The 27591-nt window shown below is 48.8% G+C and overlaps 1 protein-coding gene across 1 annotated transcript in view; it reads left to right on the plus strand.

Moving 5' to 3' along the window:
* The first annotated feature begins 341 nt into the window (after positions 1 to 341).
* ubl3a (ubiquitin-like 3a) overlaps positions 342 to 27591 on the plus strand; it is a 33975-nt gene continuing 6725 nt past the window's right edge. Inside the window, exons 1-2 of the mRNA XM_064352750.1 lie at positions 342 to 1092; positions 27154 to 27262. Of these exons, the coding sequence (XP_064208820.1) occupies positions 1066 to 1092; positions 27154 to 27262 (136 nt within the window). The 5' untranslated portion in view covers positions 342 to 1065. The remainder of the gene's footprint in view (positions 1093 to 27153; positions 27263 to 27591) is intronic.

A 27591-nucleotide genomic window follows, 5' to 3' on the forward strand; every position in this document is an offset into this window, starting at 1 on the left:
GTGTGAGCGCGTTCGCTACGTCATCGACATCTTCTCAAGGAACTGTCCTTCAAGACAATAACTCACGGTTTCGAAGAAAAGTTCTTACTCGGGGGGCGGGGGCGAAACTGCTATTGTTCCTAGTTTGAATCTCTAACAGTGTGTTTGTGTAAAATACAACCCCTATAACCCCGCCCGCCCCCCACCCACACACACACACACACACACACACATATATATATATGCAATATATATATTGCATGCAATTTGGTCCAGTCTCCATAGGTTGAAGGTTTCTCCAGTTAAAATATTAACACAAAACAAAGCTTGTTCTCTGTGTTCGGACACGAAGTAAACCCACAACTCTCCTCCCCTTCCTTCACTCGTATGGAGGCGTATGCATTTACATACCAAATCACACGGCGTGTTTTTTTCGTGGAACTGGCCACGGCTTTCCCGTACATTTTTTATTTATTTATTTTCATTCGAGCTGCCGCCATGTTGTTCTGAAGCAGGATGACAGCAGGACGGCGCAGAAAAGGGAGACGGAACTAATACGCCAGTAAACGCAGAATAAACTCAGTTTTTGAGGACACGGGACATTATTATTGAGACGGACAAACCGAACAGTAGATAGCCTACGCCTTTGTTGTTTTCGCATTTCCAATTAAACCGAGGATTTAAAGTGTAGCTAGCCCTCCGATTTCCTGGATATTCTTTATTTCGTTTTCCTATGGCGTAGGGTTTTTAAAAGACTGTATTCTTCTTTTCTGGGGGTGGGAGGGGGGCCTTCCAGTAAAATAAAGGATACCGATTGTTATAACCGAATTACCGAACTCAGAAAGCCGACCAAATGTGTAGGCTAATACAAGACTAGTTACATTTCTGACATTCGAATAGCTACCTCGTTCGGCTTCGTCCCGCTGGCTAAAGGAGTTTCAGAACCACCGCCATACCGTCTTTTGGATGCCTAAGTTGTGATTTTCAAAGTAGGCTAATTCCGCGAGTGTTTTTTAAAAGGAAAAGACGGGGAAAATATTCGTCGTTTTCACCTGGAAGGTCGCGCGCAAAAGGAGTCTACTGAAAATGACGGGCAGTGTTCCGGCAGACATGGTAAGAATCGCACTTCAAGTTTTCGTATTAGATTTTAATAGGCTGTCCAGCGATTCCTTTACACTGTTTTCTCCTTCTCCTTCCCTTCGTCTTCTACAGAAACACCCAAATCTTGTAACAAATGCCACCAAGAATCGGTGTTTTAGTTTAAAAACCCAACGCTTAGCACACAGACGGTGCCACAGGACAAATGTGGGAATTTGAGTCACCAGTGTTGTTTGTTGAAGTTTGTTGAAGAGTCCTGACTGATGCGGTAATTGTGTGTCTTTATTATGCGACATTTCACCGTGGTTCAGCAAACGCTAAAGCATATGTGAAATTATTCTACATCGGCTGAGGAAATGGACGTATTTATTTTGCACAGTGGCAGACTGCTGAATCCTGCCTGCTCAACCGGGTCATAACCCAGTATGATTTATGCAAATTCAGCTCGGTATTTTAATGTTTGTTCTGGCTGTAATAATCTCTGAACATTTCAGGACGCACCAGGATCGAACAATTCCCATGTAGCCTATTCTCTTCGAACTGGACGTATCGCTGCCTCAGGCTAATCTTGTTTACGTGAATGTGTCATGTTTCACAGTCAGAAATGAACACAGTGTTGATTAAAAAAATTATAGAGCCATTCCCTTTAACCCACTACTAGTTTTCAGGTTAGATTATCTCCGTGTCGCGGCAACGTTAATGTACACGGTGTGCTATTCAAACAGATCAACTCGTATTTTATGGGCAACATTTGTTCAGATATTCAATAACTTTTATCTAGGAACTTTGTAGCTCATAATACAAATTTGAAGACGAGATGCTGATCATTTCCCCCTATATAACCAGATTGTTGACCCCCCCCCCCCCAAAAAAAAAAGAAAAGAAAACAGTAGATAAATGGTTGTTTGTAGGAACGTTGTGTTCATGACCTTTGCATAGCCGGCTACCGCATAGACAGTTCTGTGTCTATATCGCAGATGTAGCCACAACAAGTTTAGATTGCGATTAGGGCTCGCATACAGAGACGCCGTTCTTGCGTGACGGGTTTTCTTTGCTCTCTCTGTCGCTTGCTTGTTCACGCGGGCAACTGGCTCGGTGAAGTGCGTTATAGTTACGGAGTTGCGAAAGTGGCCTACACAGTGGGAAGGTGTGAAACTGCGATTACGTGGACGCGTGTACTAAACCCACTGTACCGGTAAAGCCGTTCTTCATTGGGACAAAAAAAAGAACTTTTGACTTGTCATTTAGTTAATTAGTAGACGCGATGTTCTTGGCATATCCTATCAGTCGTGTTATTTTTGATTGTTCTAATTTTACCTGGCAAAACCGCCGTTGAAATCGTGATCTGATTTGCATGGGGGATCCTGACATAAAGCACAAAGTTATAAAGTCAACAATCAAAATGACAATAATATAATTAGGTGACAGGCTACAGACATTGTAACCATTGACTAAAGTACATGACTGTGTGGTGCTTGGCATAAAAAAGGCTAAGTATTTCCTGCCATAATATCTTGGTGTGTTACTGTTTAGGGTAGTTAAATGCCAGCCGTAAATGATTAGTTTGCTTAATATGGTTGATGTGTCAGCAACTTGAGTCCGGCAGTGTCAAGTATGGTAATTTACAATTTAATTGTAGCCTAGAATCTGCAATTGAGTTGAAATATTGCAGTAACACGGCCACTGGGCTTGGCCGTGGTGAAACGGATCTGACGCTTGCGAGAGCACTTGAACTTGACTGTACAAAGAACCAAAATCCTGGGTGATTATCTTGGCCAACTGAATGAAGTGCTTTAGTTAATCTAGCCTAGCCCGACCAGGGAGCAGGCAGAATAAAGTCGAGCTCCCAGGTCTCAATTGAGTCTCGAGCCTAGCTCAGAGCGAAGAATTATGTCGCGATGAAACCGTTTTACAGAGAGAGCAGTGTGAAAAAACTCCGTCTCAGAACATCTGACGTCGGCGCTGGCCGTTGCAGGCGATTCAAATGGTCTAATTGCGCGTGTCAAATTCCAGAACGTTGCATGGAGTTGCCGGTTGTTGCTTATCTCGTCGCAAATCTTTGGCCAGAACCAGGCCCGAAAGAAAAGTACAACAGCAAAAAAAAAAAAAAAACACGAAGACTGAACGAAACCTTGCCTCAGAGCTAAGATATCCCTGCTGAGGCCAAGGTGGTGCCTGGAAAACACACCCATAGATTTATTTTCGGATTTACAGTTAGGCTGGTTCTCTTCCTCCTTTCTCATTTCCTGTCTACAGCGGTGGGGGGAAACCAAGGAAGTGTTTTGAAGGGATACTAGGACTAGTTCACCTCCAGAAGTGGCAGCCGATCGTTGCTGCCTCTGGTTCTGCGGTGAGCGAGGTGGATGAATCTCTGTGTTAACGGCAGGTGCCAATCAAGAGAAATGAAGGGTTGTAGTCTGCATTCGGAATCCCGTTGGGCCTCGACTGCCAAGCGGGGAGCAGCCTCGAGGTCGGGCATCGCCATGATTTGGTTTTACCCCAGAGAATACGCTGCCTTCAGCTCAAGCACTGAAAATGGAACAAGGCAAGATTTTTTGGGCCTTTTCCCAAATTTGCTGACGCTGTCGAAATCGGAGCGGGACGCTGTTCCAAGAGGGGAATATTCTCCGCTCCCTTAAACTTTCAATTTAAAGATGAATGTCCGACGGAAGCAGAAATCTCAAGGGGTTTCTGTCCGTGGACAAAAAAAAAAAAAAATGACAGCCAAGATGGATGCAATTCAAGATTAAATATATAACAAAGCCCTTCTATTAAGATAAGCCCTCCTTTTTTTAATAAATCCACTTATTCATTTAACCGTAGAAGTCACGTGTCCCACAGGAGCGTGGGATTTTTTTTGGCTAGGGTCTCAAGTTATTCCTCCTGTGGCAGGATGCCCTGCGGCGTGAGATATCGTAAAAAAACCGAAAAAAAGGAAGTGGGGGAGCAGAGAGGTGAGAAGGCAGGAGCGGGAAAGGAGCTGGTTTCAGTGTGTGGTCTCCACCTGGAAACCGTTGAAGTTTGGGGAGGAGAGGGGAGGGGAGAGGAGGAGGGAAGGGGTCATAGCCCATTGTTCAGGCGTTCCTGCCTTTTACAATGTGTGTGTGTGTGTGCGCGCGAGAGTGTGACTGTTTCTAGTCAGCCTGAAAACTTACTGTCTTATGTCTCTGTTAACACACTGAGCTGGATGGGGGTTCTGTTACTGTCCCTGTCTGTTATAAGAGGTGTGTGTGTGTGTGTGTGTTTCTAGTGGACTACCTGGGACGTCTTGTTCTCTTTATTGTCCACAGAGTTCATCTTCTGTGGCAGTGTGACCTTTACCCTTGCCCTTTTGCCCACAGGACTTACCGCTGTACTGCCCCTACACAGGGGGTCTCTGCCTCTACACATCAAAACAGAGACCAGTGAGGGGGCGTATGTTCTACCCCAGGTTCCTGAGAACATAGCGCTTGTGCTCTTGCCATCCTCTCGGCTCCTGAACTACAGGAGCTTCTGGTTGCTAGTGGGTTTCTGGGGCTATATCACAGTACAGAACATAACGTAAAATCACATAATGATGGGAACAGGCTGTTCAGCCCAACAATGATCGCTATTTTTCTAACACTAAAGTGTACCTAGGGCTCAGTTTACCTACAAATGAGTTACTGTCTAGCACCGTTTCAAGGCTGGTCTTGAAAGGCCCAGAGAGTTTCTGCCTCTACTACATGGCCTGGCAACCTGTTCCACACAGAGACTGCTGTCTGTGTGGAAAGAAATACTTCCTTTTTGTGAAAAACCTCTCATGCCAGTGTTGCCCTGGGCGATGCCTCTCGTCGAATCTTCAGAAGATGCGTACCATTGGAATGTTTTGGTTTCCGCGGAGAGGTAATGCTGGGTGTTAAGGACGTGGAGTTGAGGGTCTGTAGAGTCTGTTAGGTTAAGCCTAGCAGCCGTTCTGCGTGGTGCTGGTAATTCATTACAAGGGGGTTGAAGTGACAGGCTTCAGGAGTCTGTCTTGGTGGAGGAGGAGGCCAAGATTGCCATTGTGAGTAATGTGACAGGGTGAATGATTTAGTCACAAGTGGAATTGTATTTCACACAACAAAAAAAAGAACCTGTTTGTTGGAAGACGCGTCCAAGGACAGAGCTATATTGCACGAGTGTTAGCATGAGGGCTCTGTTTTGAAAAGGGGGGGGGGGGGGGGAAATAAAAAATACTTTTGTGCTACCAAGAGCTTGGGCCAAACGGAAATGGTTTATGATTTTTTAACGGACACCTTTTAATAGAGAAGTTTCAGACTTCTTTGGAATCAAAACGTACGTGGAACTTGTGTTTTCAGTTCTTTTTCTCAGTTTTGTCCGCCCCTCCCAGATCACATAATTTCCATCTTATATTACTTAGTTCCTGGTTATGTAACCTAGTTACTGCCACCCCCACCCACCGCCTCACCCCCCTGGTCATGTTACCTAGTTACCTGCCACCCCCCCCCCCCCCCACATATGGCAGAGATGTGGGTTTTGTCCATGTAAGTTTGGTGCCTCCTGCTTTGCTGTACTGTACTGCGTGCGGATTTGCATTTCGGTTGCCGTGAGACCTCCCCGTCGTCTGTGGGTTACCCTGCCGGATAAACACCGCGGCCCGGGTGGAGGGGGGGTGGGGGTGTGGGGGGGGGTGTTAAAGGACACTCCCTGGTGGGGAAAGTCCAGTCAGACCTGTTTCGCAGGAGAGGGCGGCGTGTCGTTCTTTCCCTGTGTACACAAGCGACGCGTAGCTGAATCCGGCCTAACCCGACTGGCCTTGCCTAAGAGCCTGGAGCCTCACATCTGGGCCTCAAGGCCATCGGCATTGCGGCTGTTCGTTTAAAAAAAACTCAAACCCGTCCGCCACCCTTCCTGACGTCGTCGGGCGGAGACGGCGGAAAAGGTGACTCCGCTGATTCGCGCGATGACTCACGTTCTCGCTGTTTTCCGCACGGCAGACGCACCGCGGATCGCTCAGCGTGACGAGGTCGGCGCATTCTCGGTTTGTGTGTCCGCGGGTACCTGGTCCAGCCAGGGGGTGCCGGCTGGAGCCACGAGCTGTCGCCGTGGACCTCCGGTCATAGCCGGCAGTGCCGCGACTGGGATTGGGATTCAAACGCCGCTTGCTTTGGCACGAACCCCCCTGAGGCCCTGCTGGTGTCCTTTTCAACCGCGTGGTCAATTGGGTTGATTAATAAATGTCACCGATTGGTCAGAGGCTTCACTCGCCTGCTCTCGCGGGTCTAATCAGTCCCCGATTGGAGGGGAAGGATGAAAACCGGCAGCGCTATTGGCCAGATTTGAGGATCCCAAAGGCTGGGGGAAGGGGCTACGCCCTGGTGCTTTCAGGAGCGGCAAAGTTCACCGATGCGGCAGATACACACGTGTGGTAAATGTGTTTTGCGGGGACGCTGCCCGGTCGGTCAGCCAGTCAGTCAGCTGGTCGGTGAAACGCTCCAAATTGTTGTTTTTTTTGTGTGTGGTTTTTTTCTCTCGATGCGACAAGAAAACAACAGATTTTACAGCAGCTCGTTCTCCGCTATTGGCTCTGCTCACAGCACGTTGCCACCTCTCCTCCTCCTCCCAGAATCCTGCCAGCATGGCGAGAGTGGCGGGCAAAAATTGGCGACTTTCTGCCTTTTTTTTTATTTTAATTTTTTAATTGCCTTTGCACAGGCTTTCCCTGGACGCCTTTCTGAGGGGATTAGATTAGATTCTGCCTGGTCCCCAGGACGGTTCCTTGGAGAGAGAACACTCTCTCAGGAAGAGTGGGATAGAAGGGGTTAACCCGCTGAGCGAGCGAGAGAGAGAGAGCCGGAGAAGAGGAAGTGAGACGACTCACTCAATAAAAGTGCCTTTCAGCCGAACCGGGTGCAATTTATTCGGGTTTGTGCAGTCACCCTTCCCTCCCTGGAGTACCGCTCGCTCGAACGGTTACCGTCTGAAAGGACTCCGAGCCGCGCGAGTCTTAATCGGCCATTGTCTTCTCGGTCTCTTTTTTTTCCACCAATCCTCATGTTGCTCTTGTGAGGTTTAAAAAAAAAAAAAAAAAACACATTTCTTAGCGCCTACCTGACGGTGAAGCAGTAGTGTGAAGGCTTTGTCTCCCGTTCGGATTGATCTGTGATGTCATCAGCCCTGTTTGCAGGCATGACTGTGCAGAACGTTCAGGCTTGTGGTGTAGGAGGAAGGCCTTCTGTACCAGGATCCTGGGTCCGGAAGTTCAGAATGTCAGATGGGCCGCGATTTTCCCTTCCCTTTATCAAGTAGAACCTTTTATCCCAATGAGTTGAACCCCCACCCACCCCTCACTTCCACCCCCCCCCCCCCAAAAAAAAAAAAAAGAAGAAAAAGAATGAAAATCAGGCCAACCTGGCAACCCCTGGCACCGGACCCCAGTGTGGCTAAGCGAGAAACCGCTGAGCGGGGTCGAGGGCGCCTGTGGAATCAGATCAGCAGTGCAGTGCAGTGATTCACCCGCCTCCCGCCAAACCCCATAGAGTGCACTCAGTGTGACCGCCATCACATGTTTCCTAGAAATGACAATGCCAGGCCATGTGACACGCGACCCCCCTCCCCCCAATGCCACCCTCCCCCCCCTCCCCACCCATGACCCGACCCACAGACCCCGAGGACATGGCGGCATAGAGGGGGGATCGTTATGGAAACGGCGGGTTCCCGCGAAACGGCTCGCTTTTCGCGGGGGAAACTAAGGGGGTAGCCGTTGTTTGCGACGTCGATGCGTCCGGATGGTGATGAATTAATTTTTTTTCCCGTTGGACAATAGCGGTGTTTGTCTCCGCTTTCTCAAGGTCGGTGTGATGGTGGTGCGAACGTCAGAGGATCAGCTTTGGTTCTGCCAATTGGCTGGGTTAGGGCGACCCCCCCCCCCCCCCCCCTTCATTACTCATAGCCCTGAGTTTGCGATGCCGGGGGGGGGGTGTTCGAAACGGAATGAAAAATGACTTTGCTTTGAAGAGGCCGTTATTCATAACGTGGGAAATGGCACGCTGCGTTTGACGCACGGTCACGGTCACTGTTCTGTCCTCCCTGTGTCGGCTTCGGCTGCAGCAGAAGTCTCTCTGTCACGCCTCCAGCGAACAGACGGGCGCTGCCATGCCGACGCTTGCGCCCTTCTCTCGGAGTCTCTCGTTAAAAAGCGGCGCGGCGCGCTGAATTCGTGATTCCGTCTGAAGCGCTCGGATCTCCTGGCTCTAACGGCCATTTTGGCTCCTCGGTCGCGGCGTTTGGGCCCTTATTTAACCTGACCGTTGTGGCTGTGGCGCGCCGTTAATCTCCCGGTGTTTGTGACAGTGCAGGCTGAACGGTTCTGGGGGAGGCTGAATCCTCGCGGCTGTCAAAGGGAGATGGCAGAGGCCGTAGACAGAATTTTCCACCTTACTCAGATTGTGATTGATTCCAAAAAACCCTCGTGTTCAGATTGGATACGCTAATGGCAATGCCATTGTGACATCATGCTTTGTGACATCACGTTTTTGCTCTTCAGAGCCTGATCCATGTCCTTTTTTGGAAAGTCTAACACTAACTTCAGGCAGACATTTGGTGATCAGTGACTCTTCTGTAGCCATTTTGGAAAGTTAAACATTCTGACATCAGGCAGAGAGAGCGAGGAGATTTGCTGCTCGCTGACTGATCCTCGAACCTTTTGGAAAGCATAACAGAGTAACGTCAGGAAGAGGCTAGCTGTGCAGTGACTGAATAGCAACTGTTTTAGAAATAATAATGTTCACATCTTGTTATTGTAGTGTAGTGGCGGAAATTTTTTTAATGTTTGGAATGTGAATGTCAACAACTTTCAACTGACGGAAATGTTCAGTTTATTTGTAGAACTGATTCGCTTGAACATTTCCTTGAACATTCCTTGAACACATTGCCATTCCATTGGTCTTTCAAAGTCTAACTTAAAAAATTTTTAAACTCTGAGTTATAACAACCTATTCCATCTTTTAACATGAGACTACTCAATTCATTTATTTAAATAGAATTCAGGTTTAACAGTGCAACTGAGGGTTGATTTGGGAAGATTTCTGAACTGGCATAGAAGTTCCATTCCAGTGTTGTGTGTGTGTGTGTTGCGCGCGCCTGTGTGTTGTGTGCGTGTGTGTGTGTGCGCGTGCGCCTATGTCGTGTGTGTGCGTGTGTGTGTGCGTGTGTGTGCGCGCGTGCCTGCGTGTGTGTGTGTGTGTGCGTGTGTGTGTGTGTGTGCGCCGGTGTCCCCGTGCGAGCGTTCGCCACTCCCGCCGCGGCTCGCTGTTAGCCAGCGCTAATCCGCTAAAACGGCCACGGCGGGTTCTCCCGCGAGGTTCCGTTCCGAGGACCCAGGAGCTGGCTCGTGCTTTTTTTTTTTTAAACCGGCCCGGAGTTTTTATCCGATCCACATCCCTGCTTTTTGTTTTTACTATCGGAAACGGCGCCGCCTTTTGTTTTGGCTCCAAATTCTCTCTTGCCTGCTTGTTTTTCTTGTTTTCTTTTTTTTTATAGATTGAGGCTATGAAGGATTAAACCTTGACAGGTGTTTTGGCGAAAAGGAGAATGTTCATGCGTCTTGTGTATTGTGTTTATTTTATTTGTCGCTAGCTGAGATCCTTCTGTGCGCTGCCGGTCTAAACCTCAGTGGGTCGTGACAGAAACGTACTGTGCTTGGGGAAATGGGACGGAGCCAATATGCAGGCCTGTTTTTGATATGCGCCCCGTGTGACGCGCGTTTAAAATATTTCGGTCGACGCTCGGGTGTGACAGAGCTGCAGACGGTGACATCACCACCCAGAGCCAGAACAGTGGTGCGATTCCTTCCCTTGCCAGTGTGTCTGTTGGTGACCTTCATACCAAAATTACAGGGCATTCACCAGCATCTGCCATTGGCTAGTTTGTCTGTTGTCAAGTTGGGCCTCGTTGGCCTAAATGTGCGCTGTGATTGGCTTATAAACTGGTGGTGAGTTAACTTCTGACAAATCATGATCTCGAGCAGGTTGGGGCTCCAGTTGGAGGCACAGGTTCAAGCCAACTCAACCTCTGACCTATGACATAACGGTGGCTCAGACTTCCTCGAACCAATCAGGTTGCAGGAAACCAATCCCACAGACTTCAACCTGCCATTTCAGTTGCCTTAGAGATAGAGAGGTTGAGACTAGCTGGTGGCAATAACCCAATAACCGTATAGAAGCAGTCATTAGTATTGCAACATAGCGTGCAATGGCAGGCTATACATCTTTCCACCCACAGGTTGGCATACACAGTTTTAATAACATCACATTCCAAGGGCCTTTTTGAATTCAATAATTGATTTGTGATCATTAGCGTAGCGTTTGGTTTCGTTGCCTCCGTTTTGTCATATTGTTTCAGAATGGGCCGGGAGAGTTTGTGTGCCTGGTCCCGCGTTGCATGCTGGGATAGCCCAAGCTAAGCCGTTGGGAGTTGGCGACACCGCGGTGTTCTCTCTGTGCCGAGGTGGCCGTGGGTGTAGCCGGCCCGGCGTTCTGAAACGCTGAAGACTCTCCTCCCTTTATCACCTCTCCAGGCTGCGGTTAGAGACTGAAATGGCAAAATGTCTCTCGGGGGGAAGAGTCTGGAGTCAGACGCGTGTCTTTGGTGATTTCTCATTTTTTGCTCTCTCAGGCTGAAAAAAGGTCTCGTCAGCGCCTTCCCTCAGATTTAGGGAAATAAAGTGTAAATCGGGTCAGTCATGCATGCAGGTGCTCTGTCTGTCTCCCTCTCTCTTTCCACTTCTCTCTCTGTCTCTCTACCTCTCTATCTGTCTCCCTCTCTCTCTTTCTCTGTTTCTCCCCCACTATGTCTCTGTCTAACATGCCCCCTTCATCTCTCCATCCCTCTGTCTCTCTCTGTCTCCATCTTTCATCCTTCCATCTCTCTCTGTCTCTTCATCCCTCCGTCTCTCTCTCTCTTCATCTCTCCATCCTTTTCTCTCTCTCTTCATCTCTCCATCCCTCCATCTCTCTCTCTCTCTTCATCCATCTGTCTCTCTCTCTTCGTCTCTCATCCCTCCATCTCTCCATCCCTTTGTCTCTCTATCTCAGTCTCTCATTCCTCCATCTCTCTTTCTCATCTCTCCATCCCTCTGTCTCTCTCTCTCTTCATCTCTCCATATCTCCATCTCTCTCTGTCTCTCTCTTGATTATGAGACCCCAGGTCAGCCTGCTGCTTAATCAGAGTAAGGGTGCTGTTGGGCATGAGGACAGGAGATGGCAGCTGCAGGTTCTGTACGGTCAGGTCTTTACAGAGTAAAGTATCCCAGAAATCCCCATCCACACAGTGCCCAGACATCCGGCAGGCCAAGCCTGTTTATCCTCAAAGCTCTGGGTTAGTTTATGAACACTTTATCAGTGGAATCCCTTTATCGATTTCCCAGAAATGTCCCCGCGCTGAATTTTCAGGTGTAATGGATGAGAAAGAAAGCATTTTTCACTATATTCCAGAAATGGAATATATAGAAAATATATTGTACATATTCCAATATATTGTCAATACATGGACGTGTTATAGAAAATGTTAAAATGTTTCATAGCAGTGTTTCACCAATGATATTTTATCCCTGAAAGTGGCCGTCGTTTGTGTATTTCCCAGTATATTGTGGAGCGATGCAGAGTCTTGTTTATTTCAGTGAAATACACCATGTCTGTGATATTGTGATTTATTCCCTTTCGATAAGGGCCTCTGATAATTCTGGGATAAATGCCTGTTCGGTGTGGCTTCCTGCTTTTAATTCCGCTGGTTTCCACACAGAGAGAGAGAGAGAGACAGAGAGAGGAAGCCTCCCTCATCTATTTTCTTTCTCTCTCTCTCTCTCTCTCTCCCCCCTCCATCCCTCTCTCTCTTCCCCATCGCTCTCTCCCTCCACCACAGCGTAGTGGCGATTTGCTGAACTCTGGTGCTGTGGTAGTGTGTGTGTGTGCGTATGCCTCTGTGTGTGTGTGTGTGTGTGTGTCAGCCCTAGCTCCATGGCTGGATTAAAATAGATGTGTATTGATGTGGCAGCTTCTTCCCCATCACACTTCTCTGTCTCTCTCTCTTCCTGTGCATTTGTGTGTGTTTGCTTATGTACATACATCCGTATGAATGTGTGTGTGTGTGTGTGTGTGTGTGTGTGTGGTGGTTGGTGTGTGGTGTGGTGGTGTGTGGTGTTGGTGTGTTGTGTGTGTGTGTATGTGTGTGTGCTTGTCTGTGTCTTTTTGTGTGTGGCTTTTCGCTGAGGAAACGGCTGCAGGTATCTCATTTTTTTGGGGTCCTCCTCCTGTCTCCCCTGGCCCCTACGCCCTCCACGCTAAGGCCTGCTGTACACCTGCGAGAGAGAAACTCCCGGAAACCTCCCCCCCCCCCACCAGCTCGCCCATGTCTGACGTTTTTAATTCATTCCGCCACATTCCGCAGTTTTCCCACAGGTTAATAATCGCGCGTTAGACTCTCTGGGTTAAAATGAGAAATGCCCGGCTCCTTCGCAGCCTCGCCCCCTGCTTATGCCTCCTCTTCAGACGGTATCCGCGCTGCTGGAGCGCGGTGTCATTACCGTGAATTATTAAACACCCCTGCATCCCTTCCTCCGCGATCGAGGTCCTTTCACCCCCCCCCCCCCCACCCCACACGCCCCCGGTGAGATCAGGTGTCCTGCATCGACGGAGAAAACCAGGCCCGGGACAAGCCGTGATGTGTTGCGTTTACTAAAACAACAGAGCGTGATGTTTCTTTCTCGTTTGTCATTCTTCGGTGTCACGTCCTTTCTCATTGGCCCCCTCTGAGCGCTTTGGGGTGAGCCGGCGTTCTCTATTGGCTACTCGTTCATCCGGAGGGATGATCCGGGAGATATAATTTAAGTCTGGGTGGTGTTGGCTGTACCCTCCGCAGTCGTGCGAAAGCCTGCCTTTTTAAATCCGAAATGAAATTGTTTGCGAGAAAGGAACTCGCCGCTACAGTACAGAATGTTCCTCAGTTCGGTTAAAAAAAATAAAAAAATAACCTGTTTTATGATTGCTCCTCTGAGATATCAGCAGTTTAGAATGACCAAACTGTACCGACAAGTACATCCTTTTTTGTTGTAATTCTCTTTTTTTAAATGCATTAAAAGTCCTCCCCAAAGCTCTGTGGTCAGTCAGTGTTTCGCAGCTCAACGACTAATAAAGTTGGTTGAAAGCCCCGTGTGGCTAAACCTCAACCGTTTTTGCTTTTCCTGAGAATTGCATTTTCGCTGGGTTTTTTTTTGCACAACGCCGACCTTGCGAAAGACAGCCGCTCAGAGGGCAACAGAGGGTCAGCGTTCACCGTACATCAAGAGCTGAGTCCATCTAGTCTCCACCCACGTATTAATCGTGTACTCCTAATTATAAAAAATGTTTCATACATGAGAGGTGGCAGGAGACATTGGGCATGTTTAAGGCAGGGGTGTTGTAGTTTAGACTGCACCCCACCTGTCCTGCCCCACCCAACATCCCCCATGTCATCCTGCGCCATCCCATAATTTCCGGTGAGCTCTTTCCTCTTTGTCTGTAGTTGTGAAATCAGAGCAGGCCTGCGGCTGGGAAGCTCTGACTGTGCAATGCTAGGGTGTGACTTTAGCTTGAATATGGGAGGGGTTGAAATGCTCAGACCCTGAGAACCACACCCCCTTTAGTCTGTATATGCTGGGTACTGATCAGTATGACCCAATCATTACATTAAATCCACATATTTATTATATGAAATAACTTTTCTCTTCATCACGCTATATTATTGGGGGGGGGGGGGGGGTTATTTGGCCTGCTTTGTAATATTGCTCCCCCCCCTTAAAGTAAGCACCTTGGTACAGCAATAGAGAGGTGGACACTGATGGAAAAGATAACTGCAGAGAGGGAAAGAAAGGCATGGATAGGAAGGAAAGACATACAGACAGAAAGAGAGGTGGATGGAGAGAGTGGAAAAATAGGGAACTATGAAATGTGAAATGAGTGTTGTTAGTTTTGCTATGAAGCCCTCCTTCCCACATTAGTGGTTTTTTTTTAAGATCTCTCCCGCAGTTTGTGGCCGGCGGGAGACCATTTGTGGAGCAACAGAGATATCAGAATAAATGGGATGCTGGCGTGTGAGAGAAAGGGGAGCCAAAGTGGCCCGCTTCCTGTGGAGAAAAAGTGAGTTCCTGCCAAGGCTCTGTGCTGCAGGGATGGTGCTCAGCCGCGGGATCGCCGTCCCGTACGGGAGACGAAATTCCTCTCGAGCCTGTCAGCAGCGCCCGCCGCACCCCAGGACTTGGGACGTCCCGCAGGGGTGCTGAGGGTAAGGTCAGGAGGCCTGAACCTGCACCTGCTGTGGGGGATTTTTTGTGATCTATGAAGGTTGTAGCTTAGCTGCAGGGACGTGCTGTGAAGCCGTAGGGTTTGGAGCGAAATGATGACTCGAACATCGGACTGTGGGAGGGGCGGGGGACGGGGAGAAGGTTTGGCATTCGGCAAAAGTTGCTACCGAGTTTCGTGCTAGCCCACTTTTTGCGGTTTTGCATGTTCAAACATTTTTCTTATACGTTCAACAGAGAAATTCAAAAGTAGCCTAACATTTCCCTGTGCATTTTACTCTGAAAGGGTGGAAGTGAAATTGTTAAAGGACTGACGGTACCTGCAGAGCGATGTAAAGCTCCTAGTGAGTGATTTATTAAAGTGATAAGGTGCGTTCACCTCAAATTTCGACCAAAGTTCAATCTTCTGTTTTGCGAGCTGAGGAAGTACACGATGTGATCATAACAATACCACATGCTCGTTCAGAAATAATGGCCTGCCTACTGTGCGCTCGTACTGGCAATTTCTAGTCCAGTTGGCTTTCATTTTTATTCCTGTGTCTACCCGCAATTTCCACGGGAAGACTGATCTTTATCCCAGTCCTCCCACGTGCAGTTTTAAAAAAGCCCCGTTATTTCTGGTTGGAGCAGGGCGCACCGACTGGCTGTTTTAATGGAATTGCGTCTTTTAAGCGGGGGTTCGCCTGTGAATAGAATCGCCCAAAAAATGCCCCGGTCTTCCGGCTCCCCGCCACGGCTTTCCGGAGCGGGTACGGCCCCTCCTGTCACACCAGTCTGGAATCTGCCGCGAGCCAAAGCGGGCCTGGTAATTGGCGCAGCCGGGGCTGAAGTCCGAGGACCGGACCGCGGGGAGTCAATCGATTAAAAATAAATAAATAAATAAATACGCGGAAGCAATTTTCGGTTCCCCTGCGGCTAGCCGAATGAACAATGCAGCTGGACGCGTGTGCGCGCGGGCGTTTCTGAGAGCCGGTAAATCATGAAGATGACAGACGGGGACGGAAAGCGAACGGGTGTCTCTCTCGCCCCGGGGCGTTTCTGCTCTTCTCTTTTCTCTGGCTGTCGCGCGAGACGCTCTGAACAAAACCCGCTTGCGTCGGGGAAATTTGAGGTCTCGCATTATCTTACCCCGTCATCCCTCCCCCCAGCAGTCCCGGTTCATTATAAATTGTGTCCGAGATTGTCTATGACATGGAATACTGCATCAAAAATGATTTTTTTTTTTTTTTGGAGGGGGCGCGGGTGGGGTTTCTTTGGAAGTTTTGAGTGCATCACAGGAAGTTTATGAAGTATAATCTGATGACGTAATAAAAAGGTAAACATGTTTGATGCACTCGTTTAGAGGTGATCATGTCTATGAACGCGGCCTCTACATCTGAGATTTCTTAATCAAGTCTGTGGTGTGATTTGGGATGCAGAGGCCGTTTTCTCAGAATGCAGTGCATCGTGGGAGAACTATACAAATCCATGCATGTGCCTACTATTGATTGAGTATACAAGTCATATACCAGTTATATACAACTTGCATACTCAAAAGTAGGCGAGTGTGCTCATTCAGGCATATCAGCATTCTTCAGCTGATGTGTCATCGCCTTTTTAGCAATGGAAGATCCTCAGATATCACTGTGATAATCAGCTGTTTGTATAATGTGGTTTATTACTCCTTTGGGTGGTTCTGTTCTTGCTTGTATAACTTGGTTTCGTGTTTAATAGCGTAGTGGGGTAAGTTGCCAGTCCTGGTGTGCAGCTCTTGCGCTTGCTGCCTCTCTCAGGACTGAACTTTGGCCCTCTGGGAAATTACCTCACTCCAGTCTCTGATCTCTGCTCTCCTGTTTGCATTGGAAGTCGCTCTGGGTTAGAGATTCTGCTAAATGGCAGTAGGGTAATTGGAAAAATAGTCATTTGCGCTGGAGGGTAATTGAACAGGGCGGTATTTCACGGAGCAGGATTACTGAGTTAGCTGGGTAACTGCGCTGAGTAAAACAGCCCTCTTTACTTCAGCCCATGTTCCAGGTTTGGGAGGGTTTCCGGGTTTTACTCAGTGCCGTTGTCCAGCTGACTGGGTAACCCTGCTTTGTGAAACAGGGTCCAGGATCATTGCGTAGATCCGCGTTTCACGGTGGCACGCTCCTCTTAGCCTTGCTGGAAGTGCCTGCCTGAGGTCTTGGTTTTACAGTCCAGTTCCGTCACCTGGTTATATACCCGCTGAGGTGGGTTAATTGTAATCAGCTGCCTTAGCTGACTTAAGTGCTGAGTAACACTGAAAACCCCTCAGATTGGTGTTGAAAACAAGTCAAAGGATTGTTAAAAGGAAAATTTGTTTTTTTTCCCCGTCCGGAGCTGGTCTGTTGCTCTCTGTGTTTTTAAGTGCAGTCCAAGGCGTTTCAGTGATTCCTGAGTAGCAAATCATATGACCAGGGCCAGCTACCCGTGGTTTCGGAGTGATCCTTGGGTGATTCAAAGCCAGTTAACGTGGGTAAGCTGGCTTGGATACACTGAGGGGGAGAGGCGGGGGTTGCAGGAGAGTTTATGAGCTGAAGGATCGAGTGTTTGCGCCTGGTGGAGAGTGCAGCGGGGTCGTAAGGATTTAGTGTTCTGAAAGCCCGTTTTATTCCTCCTTTTAAAACGCGCGGCGAGAGCGGCGCCTCTCGCTTCCACCGCCTCTCCGGCTGTTTCCGGCGTTCCCCACAGATTCTGCCACTCTTAAGCGACTGCATTTACGTGGGATCCCCCCCCTGGGGAGGGAGTCTGTGTTCGGTACTGAGTATCCACGCCTAGGGTTCAGTATGCATCGGAGAATGTGGCGTTTGGTTGAAAACGCAGAACAAACCGAGGTCATTGGCATCGCAGCGATTGATTGGATGACTCAAGCATTTACCAAATTCATCCCTGGTGATGTTTGCTCACTTAATGACTTGGTTTACATTAAATTATATAATTTTAAGGTTTACGTCATTGTTTCCTTTAATTTTCCTATAAATTATATGATGTGCTGTTAAATTCTAGGGGCCTTCAAAGCTGATTTTATATTCACACAGTCTGTTTTCTATCATTCAGTTACTCCGTTTTATTTTGTGAGTACTTAGCTTTTTTTATTGCTGTTTTTTTTTTTATTCTCTCTGTAGTGGTTTGAATGGAGCTCTTTCACAGTCGCACTGTGAGTGCACGCTGTCACAGTCGCACTGTGAGTGCACGCTGTCACAGTCGCACTGTGAGTGCACGCTGTCACAGTCGCACTGTGAGTGCACGCTGTCACTGTCGCACTGTGAGTGCACGCTGTCACAGTCGCACTGTGAGTGCACGCTGTCACAGTCGCACTGTGAGTGCTGTGCGACACATTTAAACACTCTCGAAGGGCGTTGTCTCGCTGGCTAGCAGGAGGGTGGTGTCACGTCGGATCCGGGTACGAACGCTGCCCTGTCTTTCATGCACGCAGCTGCGGAACCTGACATCACTGGAAGAATGATCAAACCCCCCCCTTTTCAGTGATGTCATAATGGCCCCATTCCCCTTTATCACTGATGTCATAATGGGCCCCTTCCCCCCATCCTTATTCAGTGAAATCATAATGGCCTCTGGAGGAGGGAGGATGTCTTTCTGAACAGGAAAGCACATTGTGCAGAGCGAGCCGTTGGGTCATTGCATCACTTCAGTTTTTTCTCACGCAGAGCAGAGGAGAACGGGTGGGAAAAGCTGGAGACAAAAGAGAGCTGTTTCTCATCACATCTCGCATGTTCGAGATGTGATTTCATTTAGAGAGAAGGAGGGCGAGGTTGTGCAACAGTCTGTCTCTGTGCACATGTTGTTTTCGAAGTCTTTAGGCTAGGAGGGAGGAGGGGGGGGGTAGGCTGGAGATTACAGGTGTGAGTGGCCAATTTAAGAGGCACTGAGCAGGCTGACACATGTCCTTTTTCAAGTGTGTGTGTGTGTGCATGTCTGTGTGTCTGTGTGTGTGTGTGTGTGTGTGTGTGTGTGTGTGCATGTCTGTGTGTCTGTGTGTGTGTGTGTGTGTGTGTGTGTGTGTGTGTGCATGTCTGTGTGTGTGTGTGTGTGCATGTCTGTGTGTGTGAGTGTGTGTGTGTATGCATGTCTGTGTGTGTGAGTGTGTGTGTGTGTGTGTGTGTGTGCATGTCTGTGTGTGTGTGTGTGTGTGTGTGTGTGTGTGTGTGTGTGTGTGTGTGTGCATGTCTGTGTGTGTGTGTGTGTGTGCATGTCTGTGTGTGTGAGTGTGTGTGTGTGTGTGTGCATGTCTGTGTGTGTGAGTGTGTGTGTGTATGCATGTCTGTCTGTGTGTGTGAAGGCTCTGATATAGGCGTACTGTAAGGCTGACGCTGGCCGATGTGGCAGTTCCTGTGCAGGAGCCAATAAGCTGGCAGGATTCACAGGAGCGATCGGGGGCGTGACCTGTCCCCGTCCCGGGCCAGACGGGGCAGAGGAGGGAGCAGACGCGCTCCCCGCTTGGTCTGACCCCGTCCCGGCCCAGACGGGGCAGAGGAGGGAGCAGACGCGCTCCCCGCTTGGTCTGACCCCGTCCCGGGCCAGACGGGGCAGAGGAGGGAGCAGACGCGCTCCCTGCTTGGTCTGACCCCGTCCCGGCCCAGACGGGGCAGAGGAGGGAGCGAGCGCTCCCGCTTGGTCTGACCCCGTCCCGGGCCAGACGGGGCAGAGGAGGGAGCAGACGCGCTCCCTGCTTGGTCTGACCCCGTCCCGGCCCAGACGGGGCAGAGGAGGGAGCAGACGCACTCCCCGCTTGGTCTGACCCCGTCCCGGGCCAGACGGGGCAGAGGAGGGAGCAGACGCGCTCCCTGCTTGGTCTGACCCCGTCCCGGCCCAGACGGGGCAGAGGAGGGAGCAGACGCGCTCCCCGCTTGGTGTGACCCCGTCCCGGGCCAGACGGGGCAGAGGAGGGGGCAGAGGAGGGAGCAGACGCGCTCCCCGCTTGGCCTCCTCCCCGCCACCGGCCGTCACACTCAGCCCGGGGCTTAGGAGTTACGGCTGTGCCTGACGTCTCCACTCTGAAGGGAATTCGCAGAGCTGGAATATCGCAGAAATGGAAATATACTGAAAACGTATTAGCAAGAAATATATTGCCAAGATGTCGCAACGATTCAACAACAATGTATGGGAAAATGCACAAGTTATTGCTGCTTTCTGGGGAAAAAAAAAAAAAAAATTTTGTACTGCTGTGAAATCTATTGATCATTACGTTTTAATAAACATATTTACTATACGTTCCTGGAAGACAGCAAGAGCCTGTTCCTTGCTATGCCTTTTGCTGTACATTACTTTTTCCAGGGCTGCTCGTATAATTTGGGCAAACGTGTGAGAACCCTCTCTGGGTTCTGAGTCACACCCCCCCCCCCAGTCAGCCATGCTCAGGCAGAAACATCTCGGAGTTACGCGTTCTGCACAAAGGACCCGCTCCTCCTGCTCCTCCCGCTCCTCCCGCTCCTCCCGCTCCTCCCGCTCCTCCCGCTCCTCCCGCTCCTCCCGCTCCTCCCGCTCCTCCCGCTCCTCCCGCTCCTCCCGCTCCTCACTGCTTCGGCTGATTGAGAGCAGATGATCCCTGTGACATTTTTCTGGAGTGTGCGAACGGAGTCGGAAAGAAACGTTCTGTTCCCTACGCCCCCCCCCACCCCCCTACCCCACCTACCCCACCCCGATTGTCATTTCCAAGCCCTCCGAGTTTTCCCTGAAATAAGAGTTTGTTTTTCATATACATTTTTTTTCACACACCCACCGACTTGTGTGTCTATACATGCACTGGTACATGCCCATGCATTCCATATGCACATGCATTCATGTGCACACACGCACTCATGTGCACACACGCACACACACACACACACACACACACATGCAGACACTCACACACACACACACACACTCACACGCACAGTATTGCATGGCTGGAATGTCGGTGGGTGTGCATATATCTGTGAGATAACAAGGTACTTGTGTGTGTATGGCGTGGGGGATTTGGCATGTTTATGATCTGTGTGTGTGTGTGTGTGTTGGTCTGTGTGTGTGTGCGTGCGTGCACATACTTGAAACGTACAGCATAAGCAGGTCCCTCTAAGGCTGTCACTCACAGCAAGGGGAGCAGTGGATTGGGGGGGGGGGGGGTGATTTAAGGATGAGGGGGGTGGGTCAGTCAAGAACATTCTAATCGCATATTTGTGATTTTGCACCTTAAAGGCTTAAAAACATGGTAAATATGCTACCCTCTGGACTTGTAACACCCCACCCCCGCATATGTAATCCATTAAAACCTATATCGTTCATTGACGAATTCATAGCGCTGCAGCATGTGGCGTGTGCAGGAAAGGCATGTTGTGGGCGTTACGTTGCCATTGGCCGGTTCCGTGGCGCGTTACTGATTAAAACGTGCGTGTGCTGAGCCATGATTAACAGCCCTAACGCCGAATGGCTTCAGGTGCACAGGGCTGAATTAGTACCAGTGTTAAGGCAGTGTAGTAAGACTCACACCAGTCTGAAAAGGAACAGAGCGTCTTTTTTTTATTATTATGGGGGAACTGCTAGATTGCGAATCTGTGTACAAAGCAGAAGGACGAGAGGAGGGCAGAGGTTTCCTTCTGCATGCTGTCCTCTTCGCCGCCTCGTCTTGTGAAATAGCTGGGTTTCTCAGACGCATTGCCTCTGTCGTGACGGGGAGAGGGGAAGTGGTGTCGCAGGCGAGGGAAACTGCGCTTCTGGGTAATGAGCTGGATGTTTTCTCCATTACGCTCTCAGTTCCCGACCCTCAGGAAATGTACTGGTGCTGATGTGGAGGCTCTTTCAATGAGGAGCATGATCTCTCTCTCTCTCTCTCTCCTTTTCCCTCTCTCTTGCTCTCTCTCATCTGTCTCTCTCTCTGTCTCCCTCCCTCTCCTCTATCTGTCTCTCTCTCTCTCCATCTATCTCTCATGCTCCATCTCTCTCTCTCCCTTTCTCTCCCTCCCTCTCCCCCTCTCTGTCTTGCTCTCTCCCTCATCTCTCTCTTCCCCCTCTCTCTCTCTCTGTCTTGCTCTCTCCCTCATCTCTCTGTCTCTTCCTCTCTCTCTCTCTCTCTCCTCCTCTCTCCCCTCTCTCACTCATAAACAGTAGCCCTGCGGCAGAAGTATTATTATCCCCAGTGTGCTCCCACTACACACTTACTCTTATTATTCAGCGTGGGGCTACTTCCTGTCAGTCTTAAAGCAGGAAGTCTCAGTCCTGGTCCAAGCGTGCGGCGTTTCTCACGAGAGACGCGTTCCCATGAGGACCTCGTCGCCGCCATTTTGTTTCCCGCCGGGAAGACTGTGATTGGTTGATTAGTCGGGTGTCGTAGCGCTGGGCAAAAAAAAAAAAAAAAAGGCCTGCACTCTCATCAGCTCTTTTCGGACAGGACTGGACTCCCGTGGACCTGGCCAACCGAAGCCCTTGCTCGAGAGCCAGGGGGTCATCAGTCATATCCGGAACGGGCCAGTGTGGCTGCAGGCTTTTGTTCCAAATAAGCAGTTGCACACCTGATTCTGGTAATCAGCCACTGCAGTTTTTTGCTAAGCAACCTTGATTAGTAGTATCAGGTGTGCAACTGCTTGGTTGAAGCTAAGCCTGCAGCCACAATCGGTCCTTTCTGGTTAAGGGTGTCTGGGCGTGAGCGTCTGCTAAATCCCTGTTACTCGAGAGCCGAGACCTGCTGGTTTTCCCACCCTCCCTTTACCTGGGAGTCAGGTGTGAAGGCTGTCTGGCCAATCAGTGGCACTCCTGGTTCAGTGAATTACCGGGGAGAAAAGAAAACCAGGGCTGGATTCAAGGGCCAGTTTTGAGTTTCTATGTGTTTCCATGGAGCCGCAGTGGCGGCGCTGCCAGCTAAGTGCCTAAGATGTAAAGTTTCGCAGTTATCTCTGTGTTGTCTTGTGTATGTTCCCTCTTGTGGTTCATTGAGCCATGGTGGAAGTGTAAGCATACTATGTCTTGGCTGGCCAATGCGTCAGCCAGCTAAGTGCCTAAGATGTAAAGTTTCGCAGTTATCTCTTGTCTGTGTATCCTCTTGTCCCTATGGCAGCTCAGCTTGTGCCTAGATGTATGTTCCATTCTCTGTGGTTCAGTGGATGATGGAGCCATAATGGCGGAGAAAGAGGACTGTGGCAGGGAGATACATCCCAGAGAAGAGAGAGACCCTGCAGGCACTGAATTATTGGCCACATATACAGTACTTTGCTGGCTGTGGAGGTGTGAACAGACAGAATGGGGAAATGAAAGGAGCATTTGTGTTTTTTAGCTGCACTGCGCACAGCTGTAAAGAAATAAAGATAAAATAAAACGTAAAAAAAGATTTTTAAAAAGGGGGACGTGTTGACAAGCATTTATTTTGAGCTCTCGGATGGACCAGACTCTTCCGGCAGCTGCATCTTGGTTGAAGGGACTTCCTGTCACAAGGGATGTGAGACAGATGAACAAGCAGAAGAGAATAAATAATAAAAATGGTTTAAAATATGCTCTTCGCTTTAGCTGTCTGTCTGTCTATCTGTCATTCTGTCGGGGGTTATTCTGCACACGCAGATAGCTCCTATGGGCGTTCTGACTTCCTGTACATGCATAGCAATTGAAGCTTAACCAGGGCCTTGCTTCTGAATATGGCCTTGCATTGTGTGTGTGATATGTGTGTGTGTGCGTGCGCGCGCGCGTGTGTGTGTGGTATGTGTGTGAGTGCGCGTGTGTGTGGTGTGTGTGTGTGACTGGTGTGGTGTACATGCATATGTGTGTGTGCGTGTGTGTGTGTGACTGGTGTGGTGTACATGCATATGGGTGTGTGCCTGTGTGTGTGGTGTGTGTGTCTGTTGTCGTTGGTGTGTTGTGTGTTGTGTGTGTGTGTGTGTGTGTGTGTGTGTGTCCTTTCCTCTCAGGAGCAGAAGCTGGGCTCCTTTGGCTGGCAGCTCGTTGGTTGAATGTTAGAAATGAGCTGGCTCTGAGGACGTCTCAGGGTCTTAATTAGACCCCATCTCTCCTCTCGTCTGCACAGAGAGCTCCCGGGCCTCCTGACAGATTAATTTATATCGGTTTTTATTTATTTCATTCTCTTTATGGGGAAAATGCCAAACTCACATTTAGCTCTGTGACTGTGCCCGGGGCTTCTCACAGTGGTGTTCAGTGAGTGCGTCAGACGAGTGCTCAGTGTCTGCCTCAGACAGACAGGTGTTCAGTGTGGCTGAATATCTGGTAGTGTTATAGTATCTGTGGCTGAGTATCTGGGTAGGTAATGTTATAGTATCAGTGTCTGAATATCTGGGTAGCGCTATAGTATCTGTGCCTGAGTATCTGAGTTGGTAGTGTTGTAGTATCTGTGGCTGAATATCTGGGTAGTGTTTTAGTATCTGTGGCTGAGTATCTGGGTAGGTAATATAGTATCTGAGGCTGAATATCTGAGTACTGTTTTAGTATCTGTGGCTGAATCTGCTGTGGACTCTACTCTTTCACTGTGGAGTAAAACAGCTGAGTATCAAGTGTTCTCAAGAGCTCTCCAACCACGTGAGTGGATAATATGTAAACTGAGTTATGTTAATGTGTAATTTGTCCTTGACAAGGACAAAATGTTGAGACAGCATGTCGATTATTATCAAATTTGGATGAAAATGTATTGTAAATTATTACATGTTATTGAGCATAGTTGTATAATACTCTCATAAAGTGGTTTATACTGTTGTGTAGATGTTTGGACCTCTATCTTCATGATGCATGATTAGATGAGTTTTTACATATATACCGTATGTGCATACAAACAAGCAAGAAATGTACTCGTTTTATAATGATGTACTTGGAATGAAGTGCAGAGATGGTTTAAGGAAAATCCTCCTCTTTGGGGGATTCTGGCGTGGAAGTGGCATCCTCTGTGATGGCTAATTCATGCACTTGAAGAGGTCCCCTTTTGAGAGTTCATGGAAGCTCATCCTGCTCCTGTAAATCCAGGCTACAGTTGATTTGTTGTACATCTGTATTTCAAGGGCTCGCTGTCTCCTCCTCACTCAGGCCCATAGGTTAGTGTTCCACCAATCACAGGTCCTGTTACTCAGAGTTTGTGTAAAATTGAATGGATAGAATGGATTCTCTTCAGTCTGCTGTGGGCATCCACGTACAGAGTGACAGAGAGAGATGGAGGGAGAGCGAGAGAGAGGAGGTGCTGGTGTTGGCCTTTCAGTGAAGGGGGGAGAGATGTTTGTATGTTGTGTCAGTAAAGGGCAATTAGGACTGAATTAACAAGGGAGGGAGAGAGTGATAGAGGTGAAGGGATAGAGAGCTAAGCAGGGAGACAGAGAGAGAAGCAGGAGATGTGGAAAGATGGGAGAAGGAGAGAGATCAAAATGAAGAGAGAAAGAGAGGGAGGGGGAAAAGATACTAAGAAGGAGAGACAGAGGGTAAGAGGTAGAGGGTGAGAGGGAGGGAGAGAGAGAGTGTGTATGTAGGTGTTATTGTGTCAGAATTCTTTCCCAGCAGAGACCATTTCTATGGAAACAGGAAGGAGGCCCTCGGTACCTGTCCTACTTCCTGTTTCTTCATGACCTCTGTTATAGCGTGGCTAAGTTCTGACCACTTTATGGTGTTGTAGGCAGACAATTGCCTGGGATGTGATACAGTTGCTTTTTTACTGGAGGGCTGAGAGCTTGCTTTGAGATAATTAGTTTAATAGAGATGGTGGGTGCATTTAGATGGTGCTTATGTTCACAGCAGGAAGTTGAAGCAGTTGGCAAGATTGGTTCCAGGAGAAAGATTTTGCCGTTTAGCTGCAGCTGAATCTTAACCATATTCATTATGACATCACAGTAGTGCTATTTCAATGGAACTTGGAGCTGTAGAGCAGAGTTAACAAAGTTCCATTGTGACACCTCAGCAGTGGTACTTCAGGCGAACCAGGTTTAATGCAAATTTAAATGTTTCATTGTGACATCACAGTTGTGGTACTTTCCAGATGAACCAGGTTTTAATGCAAGTTAAAATGATTCATTGTGACATCACAGTAGAGACGCATGAGATGCACCTGGTTTTAAGGTGCCGTATCTATTTTCATGACTCATGCATATTTATGAGTTTGCTCATTTCTTTGTTAAAGGGAACCCTTAGTTTCTCACATGGAAGCTCACTTATCACCTATCTGGGTTACCTGTCAGATCCCCGCTGAGCAGGGTTGCGCTGTGTAGACCTGACCTGTACCAACTCATTATTTTCTGCTTAACCTAGGAAACCCTGTAGAGAAATGTAATTTAATTGTTTTCTTCTATTTATTGCAATATACCGAATACCTTTTGTTAAATAATTTGAATTTGTACGTTTATTATGATTATTGTTTTTTATAAGCTAAAGGTATCTGTTATGCTAGGTCCGTTTTCTGAAGCGTAGTACCTGAGGATGATCCTCTTGTTGCCATTCAGCTAGGGATAAAAATCCGCCTGAGTGATGTTAATGAACTCTCGAGTGACATTCTGGAGGCGGACTGGAAGGTGTTGCCCGTTCACCCCGCCCCCCCCCCCCAGTCGGATTCGTGATGATTCCCCTGCTGTTCCTGTCGGACGAAAAACAGACACGTCACAGGCGGGAGTCGTGATCGCACCCGATGAGCTGGTATTCCACCGAGATCCCCGACTGCATTTTCATTGCAGTTTCAGTGAAGTGCGCCTGGCTAGGGATGATTTGGTCTTAGTGTGGTATTAAGGAGCTGCGTGTTCCACCGTCCCATACCAGCTCCCCCCGCCCCACCCCAACCACGAGAGCTGGCAAGATGGTCGTGATAATTGTCATTATTATTGCTGTTTCTGTGTGTGTGTGGTTTGAGTGCGGTTTGAGCGTGGTTTGAGCCTAGTTTGAGCCTGGTTTGAGTGTACCAGGGTACAGTGGCAGCACACCGACTGGGAATCGAACTCGCAACCTCTGAATTGCGACTCCAGTTCCCTAACCACTGCGCTACACTGCCGCCACTGCTTGTGTAGCTCTATTGCCTGTAACAGAAAACCTCCGGAAACAGCGAGCCTTCTTTTAACGTCTCTCTTCTGCAGCATGTTCACCTTACGCTTCCTCTTCTCTTTGGCCTCTCGCCTTGCCCCTCCCCAACCCCCCAGGACCGTTCTGCCAGTTAATGTGACAGAACTGTGATATGAAATATAATCTCCCGGAAGTATGTTCCCCCCCCCCGCCCCCCCAATCTCCCACCCCCCCGACTTCGTCTCTCTGATACTCAGTAGAGACAGAAGTGACTATCAGCACATGCTCTCTCTCCTCTCTCTCTCTCTCTGTCTTTTCCCTTTCTCTCTCTCTGTCTTTTCCCTTTCTCTCCCTATGTCACACTCTGGCTTCCTGGTGTCACGGATGGAAAGCGAAGCATACACTTCTCTCAGGATAATAACAACAACATGAAAAGTGACGTATGCATTTATAAATTTACCCCCGTGTGTGCTGTTGGTCTTTACGGTGTATTGGTTAAAAGGCTTCGGACAGTTCACAGATACGCTGAGTCAGAGTCTCGAGGCAGTGCAGTTCACTGAATGCATCAGGAACAGGAAATGAACTTCCCTTCGACAAAAATGTCTTGCCTTTAGCTTGATAGCCAAGCGTATTAATGCTTATTAATGCACGTTCAAAAGCCCGAGTATCATGGCTAAAGCTGTGCTAAAGCTCTTATACACACACACACAGACACAGACACACACACACACACACACACACACATACACATACACATACACATACACACACACACACACTAGCCGGTGGGCTCTAACCATCTCCTTTGTCTCTCCTCCTCGCTGCAGATCAACTTGAGGCTCATCCTGGTGAGCGGGAAGACTAAGGAGTTCCTGTTCTCGCCCAACGACTCCGCCGCGGACATCGCCAAGCACGTCTGCGACAACTGGCCAATGGGTGAGCGGCTCTCTGCGCGTGCTCTGGGGCCCTCAGGTGTACCGCCTGTACGCAGTCATCACCGCTCTAGCCCGGAGGAACCAGGAATAGCACCTCAGCGGGGAAGCAATGGGGGGGCGATAAAACGTCTGCTGCTAATGCTTTTCTTTTAAAAAAAAAAAGGTCATCACTGCTTCTTTTTCTTTTGGATTACAGACCTGTTATTGCTACTTATTCTGGGGTTTTTTTTATTCCCCTCGATTCTCTTTTTTGCCGTGCTGTTAAATCTTTTGGGGTTAGTTCAACTCTAAGTATAAATGCAACCCGGGATAAAAAGATGTTCTGACGAT

This window comes from Anguilla rostrata, chromosome 9 (assembly GCF_018555375.3).
Source record: "Anguilla rostrata isolate EN2019 chromosome 9, ASM1855537v3, whole genome shotgun sequence".
NCBI lineage: Eukaryota > Metazoa > Chordata > Actinopteri > Anguilliformes > Anguillidae > Anguilla > Anguilla rostrata.